Raw genomic sequence first — 10,199 nt, 5'->3', positions numbered from 1 at the left:
CCAGAGCAGCTATTTCCTCTCATGCTTCATGTGAACGCAGCGTGTGCTTTTGTTGGGAATGAATTAAATGCCCCGTGGGTTATGGCGAGAGCCTTTTGTCACATGGGAGCTGCTGAGCAACAAGCACCGCTGCCTGTGCAGGCAGCTGCCCGTCCTGCAACGGGGTGGTTTCCATGGATGGAGCAAGGCTCACCTGCAACCACACGGATGTGGCACCCCGCAGCAGTCCCTGACCGTCCCTGTCTCATAAACTGTGCCTGTGGCTGAGACCCAGCTGTGATGTGGCTCCTTGGGGACCCCTTGCAGACCCATCACTGCTGTTGTAGCCTCAGCAGCTTTCCCTCCTCCTCCCAGGCACCATCGCCAGGTTCTGAGCGATGCCACGCTCCTGCCTGCACAGCAGCATCATCTTGCTGTGGGTGATCCCCTGCCAGCACCCTTTTTTCATCTCCTTTGCCTACATCTCTCTTTAAACACAACCAGAGCTTAACGAGGGGTTGCTGGTGGAGGAAGGGGCTGTGCAATGCCAACAGTGCCTTTAAGTCTCTCCTTTCTACTCCTTTGTATTCGGCATCTCCCTGATTTCACGCAGACATTGTCGGGCTTCTGGCAGGCTCTGTTAAAGAAAAGCAGAGGGCACGCGGTGCTGTCTTGAGGCTTTACTGCTCCTGATGGCCATCAGTTTAGGAGAAATCAGCTGTCAGGCTCCTCCTAGCCCACGTCTTCTGCAGTGCAGCAAGGCTCCGGAGGCTTGGCTGACCCTGGCTCTTCCTCTCCTCCTACTCCTCCTCCCATCCGTTTCTGCATCCTCCTCCTCTTACTCCACTCAAACACAAAACCACCTGGTACTAGAAGCTCATCAGAGTGTGGCTATGCTTTGGGGCTCATGTGCAAAGATGCTTCGCACCCTGCCATTGGTCCCACTTTGTTTCTCTGTTACCCACCTCATTTGTGTAGTTTCGGGACTGAAAAATTTGTTTTCCTATTTTTCAAGGTTGCTGGCACTTCACAAATACTAACCCAGAAACAATACTCAGCAATAACTGGGCCCGAGAGGTTTCGTGTTTGGCTTCTGACGGGGGAGCTGGCAGCTGTACCCCTGCAAACGCCGGTGCTGCGCTGGCAAACGGTGGCTGTGGATGTGGATCTCCAACCACAGGTGCTTCCATGGTCCAGCCATCTCCCAGCCCAAGCATGCAGGGTCCCCCCAGTGCACCCTGCCTGGTGCAAATGGAAGCCCAAGAGGGTCCATACCCACGGAAGGGAGGTGGGCTTCGTGCCAGCAAGGCTGCAGCACAGTTACGGGAATTGCCCAGCCCCAGGCACTGTGACACAGATGAGGGTATTTTGGGTTTGGTGTTTTTTTTTTTTTTTTTTTTTTTTCTGTTCCAAAACAAGGACTGATAATACAGGCAACCGAGCTGGAGCTGCGGGAGGCTGCTAAGCTAAATGAGACAGGAAGCACGTAATTAAATTAGATATAGAGTGGCATGAGGACATCTGAGTACACATACATTGTTGGGCTTGGGGGCTATTGCGTAACCTTACTGAAAGGCTCTGCATTATCAAATATCACACCTACTGCATCCCACGCGGGTGAGCTGCCCATCCTTGAGCAGCATCTCCTGCCCCATCGAAGGGGAGAGTTTAAAAGGCTGCCCCAAGGGAGCAGAGCTGGTGGTTTGTGCAGGGGGCGGGGGCCATGGCAGAGGGTCTGTCCTGGCCTTGGTGGGGAGGCTGGTGCCAGAGCAGCCTGATCCCATTCCTGTGCATGGGCTCAGACCCACACGTGTGATACTGGCATGATCCAGAGCCATGCACTGGTCTCAAGCATCCAAACGCAGGATTCTGTCGTGAGTGTGGCATTTCAGATGGTTTTGTGCATCTTCTGGCCGAGCGGTCGTGGTGCCCAAGAAGACACAGCCTTGGGGTGACTCTTTCCCTCCCATGGCCATTTCATAGAGGTCTCTCCCTCCCGTGGAGGGACCAAGCTCCCACTGCAGGTGTTTCCTCACTTCTGCCTTGTTGTCAGCTTTGCCTCACCCGAGCCAAGCGCTTCAAATGCTGCTACAGAGGGGACGGGGTAAAACCACACACGCGTGTTCCCAATACACATTATGGGGAAAAGCTGCAGGGACATGGGGCTGGCACTACCACTGTGACACCAGTGCTCCCAGTATGGCAGCGAGCTGGGGTAGAGCACCAGGCTGATGTAGCCAAGCACTTCCCTTGCTCTTCCCCTTCTTTCTTTAAATCCACAGCAAGAATCGCAGCTCTAATCGTGGTTTTAAGGCACAGGAAAGACATGACTGAGGGCTTTCTGTAGCTCTGGATATTTATTTGTAGCCAAATATCTGGTAATCAAGAAGCCTTAAGCTTATTTATTCAAGTGAAAGAAAACAGAGCTGTCGGGAAAGTGGCTGCTCTTGTTAATAAAGCTAAGACAGGAGCTATAAACATGTGTTTGATCTTTAGCCCTGACGCATCTTTTCTGGCTAGCCATGGGCAAAACACTTTGGTGGCTTTTTCAAAGTGACAGGAGAAAGACAGGAGTCCCTATGACAGTTCAAAGGATCTGAGGTGCCTAGTGCTCGTCCCAGAGTCTTGTCCCAAAATCCTTGTGTTTCTGCTTCCGAAGGCAGCACCAGAGGAGTTTTCTCCCCGTCCCAGGGCTGAGATGTCTGCGCGTCCTGCTGCTTCCCCAGCATGGCTCATCTCTTGCGGTGAGATGTCCTAGCAATGTCTTGAACGCAATCAGTGCGGGCAGTGAGGGTCAGAGACAACCTGAGTTCTGGAAGAATGTTTGTGCTGGCTATGGAGCTGCTAATAGCAGGGACCAAAGCGGGGAAGAAAGAGGATGAGGAGTGGAGATGGCAGCTCTTGATTTTGCTCTGGGATAGCCATGGGTGGGGGGTTTAGGGTCACTCCCTCCCAGAGCCACTGACCAGGGAATTGCAGGGAGGGCAGTTCCAGGAGCCTGCATGAGCCTGGCCTTGGTAAAATATTTTTTTTTTTACACTGAGGGTGGTGAAACACTGGTCCAGGTTGCCCAGAGAGGTGGTGGATGCGCCATCCCTGGAGACATCCCAGGCCAGGCTGGACGGGGCTCTGAGCAACCTGAGCTGGTGCAGATGTCCCTGCTCAGGGCAGGGGGGGCACTGGGGGAGCTTTGAAGGTCCCTTCCCACCCAAACTGTTCTATGGTTCTATGACTGGTTCAGGGGACCTGTTGCCTGTCATGGAGCTCTCTGCTTGTTGCATCAGACCTTGGGGCTTGCTGATGTGTGGTGTCTGGCACCATTTCAGTGCTTTCTCATCATCCTGTTTTGCTGGTTCAGTCCTTCTCCTCCAGTTTCCAGTCTCTCCCCTGCTTTTAGTCTCTTCTTTCCTCCTTTGTTTCTCAATAGGATCCACCTTTAGAAGATACTTCCCCGCACTTTGCTCAGAATTTCTTTGATGCGCATTCCCTCCTCTTCTCTTCTCCCACCATGGACCCAGCAGAGAATTTACGATGCAGATGATGCCCTGGGAGTGCAAACCCTTCCCCCAGGCTTTGCATCTGCCTCTGGGATGCTGCAAAACAGCCTGACTCTGCTGGGGACTGGCACCCTCTGCTTATACCACCTGGGGAAAAGCATGTTGCCATGATGCCAACCCTTGCAGCGCCGGGAGGATTGGAAGCCCTTGGGCAGCAGGACGGAGCTGACGAATTGTCGTGCATGACGGTGTCTGTCCTGTCCCTCTCTCCGCATCTGCGTACCCCCCCGCCGCCGGCGGTTACTCAGCAAGCTCCACACGTCGGTGGAAATGAGCCTGTTTTTTCCTGTTATCAAGGAAGCACTTACGACTGTGATGCTCAAGGACAAGCCTCAGCCTCCCACTCCCACACCATCCCTTAACAGCGCAAAAAAAAAAAAAAAAGAAGTCCTACCTAAGCCGTTATCTTCGCTGGGTGCTGCCAGAGCAGCTTTTGGTTGGCTGTAGGCTGGAGCGATGCTGGGTCCCCCCTCCCAGCTCTCCCGCCTCCCACCCGATATAAAGCACATCTCCTCGCTGCTGTTCCAGCCGGCAGCACCCGCTCAAGTCACAGGTGGTGCCGCAGCCGCTTGTCGCACATCCCTGCTGCTGCCGTAAGGACCTGACTGATGAGTTGCTGGATGCCTGGGTGCCCAGCTCTCAGCATGTGCCGGGGGTTAGCCATGCTCCCCATCACTTGCCTGGAAAGGTAAGGGGCTTCGCCATGCCGCAGTTCTAGGATGCAGAGGGTTCACTGGAAAAGATGCTGCTAACTTCAGAGTGGCTGTGATGTTTTGGTAGAAATTGAGGTGCAGACTACACGGAAGGATGCAGCGAAGGATGGCCCGAGTGATTTGTTTTGGCTGCATCCGTTCTGCTCCCCAGGAGGGGAACACAGAGGTAAAACATGCCGAGGGAGAGGAGGCTGGATAGGGCTGCCCTGCGTGTGTCCGGGCAGGCAAACACAAAAGGGCTGTGTCGCTGGCTCCGGCTCCGTCTCTGCAGAGCTTGCTTCAGGTTGACAGCAGCAGGACTTTATTTTTTTTTTCAACACAGTTGAAATGTTAAAAGTTACATGTTGCTCCTCCTGCCAAACATGGCTACAGAGCACCATGCTGCCGGCTTGACATTTAAACACTTATTTTTGTATGAGCGCCTTGGGATGCCGGAATGAGCTGCAGCACACAAATAACAGCAGGGCTGCGGAGGGGCTCTGGGGAGAGGAGCTGGTTGAGCAGCAGCTCCTGCTGTACTGCTGCAGGGACATCCTGGCGGGGGGGTGACTCTGCTGCCGCCGCACAGCCACGGTGACAGGCAGCCACCTCCCAGGTCCTCTCGCAGAGAGGGCTCTGGCACAGGAGCATCGCGCTGCCACTGAGATCACAGGGTCTCGAAGGCACGGGGTAGGTGGATGGTGACATCGGGGAGCAAAGCCATCTCCATGGCGCGGTGGCAGGCTCCTGGTGACTCAGAAGCACCCCCCCCCAAAAAAAAAAAAAAACCAAAACCAAACGGGAGCATCAACTGTGCTGCAGCAGCCTCCCAACAGGGAGATGCTCCCGCTCCGCCGAGCAGAAAGGAATTGCTGTGTTTTTCCAGTGCTTTGAGAGCACTGCCGGGAAAGGGGGATGGGAAACGGAGCCGGGTTAGCTCCAGGGAGCTGGGGGGGTGGTGGGGGCTCCAGCTGGTCACCCAGCAGCTGCTCTGCTACCTGCCCCAGAGAAAAAAGCTCGCTGTGCTTTATAAATGCATGCGGTGCTAACCTGGGAAGCGAGCAGGAGGGAACAGTCCCCTGGGCTTAATGCACTGCCGAGCATGGTTGCCAGGGAGCAGAAAAATCAACTGGGGGAGCATTTATTTGCACATCGGAAAGCAAAGAAGAGGCCGAAGCTGCGGAGCAAGGGCTGCCCCCTCGGGCTGTGTCAGGTCCGGGGGCTGCAGCCCCTGCGAGGCAGGGGGGTGGCAGCAGCAGCCTGGTGGTCCCGCAATCCCACCTCTCCCTTTCCTCCATTCCAGAGCCAAGGATCTGAAGACCCGCTTAGGGATCCTGCTTCATAAATCAGAGCTGGGACACAGGATTGGGACCTCCGGCAAGTTGCAGCTGTGCTCCAGGCGGAGGTAAGGCAGGCGGTGCCGTGTCCCAGGTTCAGCCCAGGACAGGTCCCTGTGGACCAGGCTGTCCGCAGGGATGCTCCTGCCCATCTGCACGGCAGGGAGGATAGAATGCAGCTCTCCTTCCCCACGGTCCCACCCTGGCAGGCAGGGAAGGCGGATCACTTCCCACCTCCACTTATAAAATCAGACGGGGAAACTGATGTTCTCTCATTAGGCACAAGAGAGCAGGGCTTCAGTGATAGGCAAGAAACCCAGGGGGCTCTGGTGTCTCAAACCAGTGCCTGGGACCCCTGGGGAATGCAGGCAGCATTAAAAAACAAAATACTAAATATTGCTGCTGAAGGCAGGGTGTCTTCTTGCAGAGGAGGCTGTGCTGGGATTGTACCAGCGGAAAAGGGCTCTTCCGAGTATCGTCTAGAGAAGCCACCTGTCCAAAGCTGCACTATGGAGCTGAGGTCTGGTGAGATGTCGGGGAAGGTAAAAGAAAGGGAGAAAGGAAAGAGAGCCCACAGGTAATGGATATTGAGGTCTTGCTTTGGTTTCCTACTGAGTGCCACAGCTTTGCTTCTTGCGCTGTATCCCGTTAACGGGGCTGCGTGACCGATGCTCCCATCCTTCCCCGTGGGGCAGGAGAAGTGTTGTCGGCGGGACAGCGAGCCTTACATCCTTTTTGTCTTTTCCAGAGACTCCTCACAAGAGGTACTTGAATGGAGAGAGTCCTTCGACCAGCTCCTGAAGAGTAAAAGTGAGTAGGATCTTGTTTTCTTCTCTGGGTGAGAGTGTGTAGGACAACGGTGCATCCAGTGAGCGAGAGAGTGACGGCAGCCTGCAGCCGGTGTACGAGGAAATCTCATCTCCTCCCCAAATGAGATGGTTTAGGGCTTAGAAAGAGGTCTGTCTTTCTGTCCTTTGCCTTCGGGGATGGCTCTTCCACAGGGAGAAGGAATTCAGCTGCTTTTTACTGAGTTACATGTTGCCGTTTTCCCCTCCAGTGTTTGTTCTTTGTGTAGTGATGCTCAGGGCTCCTGTGAGGTGCTGTCTCCCTCTTCCCCATGCAGACAGTACTTCCAGACCCAGAGAAGGGACCTCTTTTTGAGTCCCACACATAATCCCTTCCTTACACCAGGCTTTACAGTAAATACTCAATAGTAGAATTGCCAAATTTTAACACAAAAGTACTTGTCTACCTTAAAAGCTATTCCACAGCAAGAGAAAGTCCTTCCACAGTGCTATTTTGGGACTAGACATAGTTTTTTTCCAGCTGTCCTCACGTGTTGTGATGGCTAATAAGAATCTCTGGCTTTGTAACTTAATACGTGTCCCCAGTCTGGCTCTGAAATCATTGCTGCAATTACTCTCCTGTACTTCTCAACATCTCGTTTCCCTTAGATCTCAGCTGAGAAATAAGAATAAAGCCATCGCTGCTCGGTTCCTGCAGGCGTACTGATACCTCAGTGGATTTCTCCTTAGGGAGAACTAGCTCTTTTCCAAAGCTGTAAAGAAAATGCTCTGAAGTCTCATTAAAGAAAGGTCAGATAAATAAAACTAGAGGATTACTAGTCTGTGGGAAAGGATTTTATTTGAGTCTAGAGGCCAATTAGTAGTGTCTCAGAGGGTGGAATTTTCCCGGAGGGAAAGGAAATCTGCAGATGCCAAGGTCTGAGCTGCCAGGGGGATGCTTGCCAGCAGCCATCCTCCTCTTCCTCCCCCCATTCTGCCCCATTAACTGCTCTCCTCTCCCCTCCCCTCCCTAGACGGGGTGACCGCCTTCCACACCTTCCTGAAGACAGAGTTCAGCGAGGAGAACCTCGACTTTTGGCTGGCGTGTGAGGACTTCAAAAAGACCCGGTCGAAAACCAAGCTGGCCTCCAAGGCCAACAGGATCTTCGAGGAGTTTGTACAAAATGAGGCGCCCAGGGAGGTGAGAGGATTTTCTGCCTCTGTCTTGGGTTGATGCCCAAGGGGGTAAAGGAATACGATATCCTGGTGGGTTTTATAAAAGCGGGAAGATGTGCTCTTGTTCATGAGAGCTTTCATTTCTAACCTCGCGTGATTTACCAACATGAAGGGATATAAAGGCTTGTGAGCATCTTCACCCTCATCTGAAGATGGAGAAAAGAGTTTCCTCCTGCCATGGGAGGGGAGTTAATGCCAAGTTAATGTTTGTGGACGCTTCTTCCTTGCAGGTGAATATTGACCACGAAACCAGGGAGATCACCCGGAAGAATCTCTCGGGTGCCACTTCTGCTTGCTTCAATGAAGCCCAGGCCAAGACCCGCACCTTGATGGAGAAGGACTCCTACCCCCGGTTCCTCAAGTCCGCCTCCTACCAGGACATGACCAAGCAGGCCACCAGCCGCGGCATCAGCAAGCGGTCGCATACCTGACCCGAGCCCGAATCTACCGCGGGGGGACGAGCCGGGGGACCAGGCAGAGGCTGAGAGACAGTTTGCGAGGGCTGAGGTCCGCGCAGCAGGATTTTGGCTGAAGTCCTGGCATTTCAGCAGGATCCCCAGGACCTCAAGCGCTGCCCGCTTCCCACCGAGCTGCTGGGAAGAGAGGTCCTCCCTCCCCGAGGAGCAGAGCAGGTGGGAGCCCAACGCCATCCCTTGCAGCGTGGCTGGAGATCTGGGCCACCACAGGGACAGAAAGAAATCTGATTTGAGTTGCAAGCCCAGGAAAAAGAGACCAGATTGCCCTGAGCATCCGTAACCAGAGAGCTCCTGCCTGCTCTCAGGATCTGCCTCTGACCTGCAGCATCAGCCGCCGGCTGCAGAGCCGGCAATTCCCGCAGTGTCTGCGATGATCGCAGGGCTTTTCCTACGAGGGAACATCCAGAATGAAAGTCCAAAGACTACACGGCATTGTCAGCCAGAGGGGTCCCACACCTGCCTTCTCTTGATCCCAAGATCCTTCTGCTGCTGTTTCCTACACGTGCTCTGCAGCAAAGCTTTGCACCTTCTTCCAGTACAGCCTATTCCTTGCAGTGACATTTTTATCCCTCGCTTAAGCTACATGACCTTCATATTGCATGTAATCTTAGGTCACATGAGTAACTTTTTATTACTATTTTTATTATTTATTTTCTCATTGTTATTATATATATGTATTTATTAGAAGAGCACTGCTGAAAGCATGCACACATCCCGTGCTCCAAGGAGCTTGTAAATCAGATTATTTTAGATATTATAGCACTTAGCGTGCCTCCCACCTTTTCTCTGTAAAAGCTTGAGATGACCAGACAGATCCGTGACACGACTATAGAGCAAGGTACGTAAACAGCAGCAGCGAGAGCTGTGGTCCAGCAAGGCTGCTGGAGAGGTCTAAGGTGGTGGCTTTCCCATCAGCTGGGAGCATCATTGATGGCAGTAAAAGGATGCTTTGCCATCCGTGCTGTTTCCTTTCTTCTCTTACATACAGCTTTTTGGATGGCATCTTGGTAGGTAGACTCGCCCTTTGTTCTAGACAGAGAATAGCGAAGCAAAACATGCACTTTGGCGAGTGATCCTTTGAAAATTTCTTTATTTTTACATGTGGGAGAGGAAATCTGGGGTTTTCCCCTGGTTTAACATTAGGCTTGGTGTTCCCTTGGCCAGTGAAACCAGTCTGCAGCCACAGACTTTAGCAGAAACCCAGGTAGCCGAACAGAAAAGCGATGCGTGCTGTGAATTCAGCATCCTGGGGACCAGTTTGAGGACTTTGTTCAGAGTCCTGTTCCGCTTTCCCCATCTTGGTTCTGCCTCTGAGCCTCGGTGGGTCCCGGCTGCGTTTACAGGGAGATTTTTAGCTGCTTTCTTATTTATTGTTTATTTTTACAACTGGAACCGCCTTTTTTGTTTTACTGAAGTGAACGATGCGCAATGGTCCATTCTCATTGCTAACATAATATTGTCATTATCAAATAGAATGTACAGAGGAAAATACTGTGACAACATGGCTGTTTTGATTGTGAGTTTTCAATTAATTTTTATATTAAATTTTGAATGACTTGCAAAGCATACTCATAAAGCTACTTGTGTTGAATGGCTTGAGGGGCATTTACAGTCACTTCAAAAGTTGCCAAGTCAGGAACAGGAAAGGAAGGGAAATTTTTGTGAGGAGTAAAGCTGCTTCGTGGTATTTGGCTTATTGAAGAGAACTGAACAGGTCATAGTAAGAATGAAAGCAGAAGTTTAGTTTGGAATATATTAATTGCCAGGGTGTTCGGTATTGTTTGTATTGCTCGCCATTTTCTGAGCACTTTACAGGACTGCAGTTCCCAACCCCTATTTAATGTCAGTAAGACATCATGTCTTAAAAGCATGGGAAGGACTCATGCTAGGCTGCTGTTTGCAAAAACTGCTTTCGGGTCACTGTCATGAATATTTTATTTTTACCAATAACTCAGCTGATGATTGAACTCATTTACAAGGGAGGGAAATACCTGGTATTAGAGGGGTTATTGGTAAACATCCCACCTTTGTTGCAGCGTTCGCTGTCCCTGTGGTCTGAACAGTCCTGTGTCCCTGCTTTGGGATGCTTTGGGATGGCGGGGCGGAGGATGTGCTCCCCCAGGGCCCGCAGGGCGAT

General features: G+C 52.2%; 1 protein-coding gene across 2 annotated transcripts; it reads left to right on the top strand.

Annotated features, from left to right (window-relative positions):
* Positions 1 to 4,144: 4,144 nt before the first annotated feature.
* Positions 4,145 to 8,017, top strand: RGS16 (regulator of G protein signaling 16). Of its 2 annotated transcripts, XM_065649059.1 has the most exons (6): positions 4,145 to 4,224; positions 5,532 to 5,633; positions 5,993 to 6,142; positions 6,314 to 6,375; positions 7,385 to 7,551; positions 7,817 to 8,017. In XM_065649059.1, exons 1-6 carry the CDS (start codon positions 4,145 to 4,147, stop codon positions 8,015 to 8,017), a joined length of 762 nt encoding a protein of 253 aa, XP_065505131.1. The 2 variants fall into 2 exon arrangements, with proteins under 2 accessions (XP_065505131.1, XP_065505132.1); XM_065649060.1 differs by lacking the exon at positions 5,993 to 6,142.
* Positions 8,018 to 10,199: the final 2,182 nt, after the last annotated feature.

Source organism: Caloenas nicobarica, chromosome 20 (genome assembly GCF_036013445.1).
Source record: "Caloenas nicobarica isolate bCalNic1 chromosome 20, bCalNic1.hap1, whole genome shotgun sequence".
NCBI classification, from domain to species: Eukaryota; Metazoa; Chordata; class Aves; order Columbiformes; family Columbidae; genus Caloenas; species Caloenas nicobarica.
This window is presented reverse-complemented; position numbering and strand designations above follow the sequence as displayed.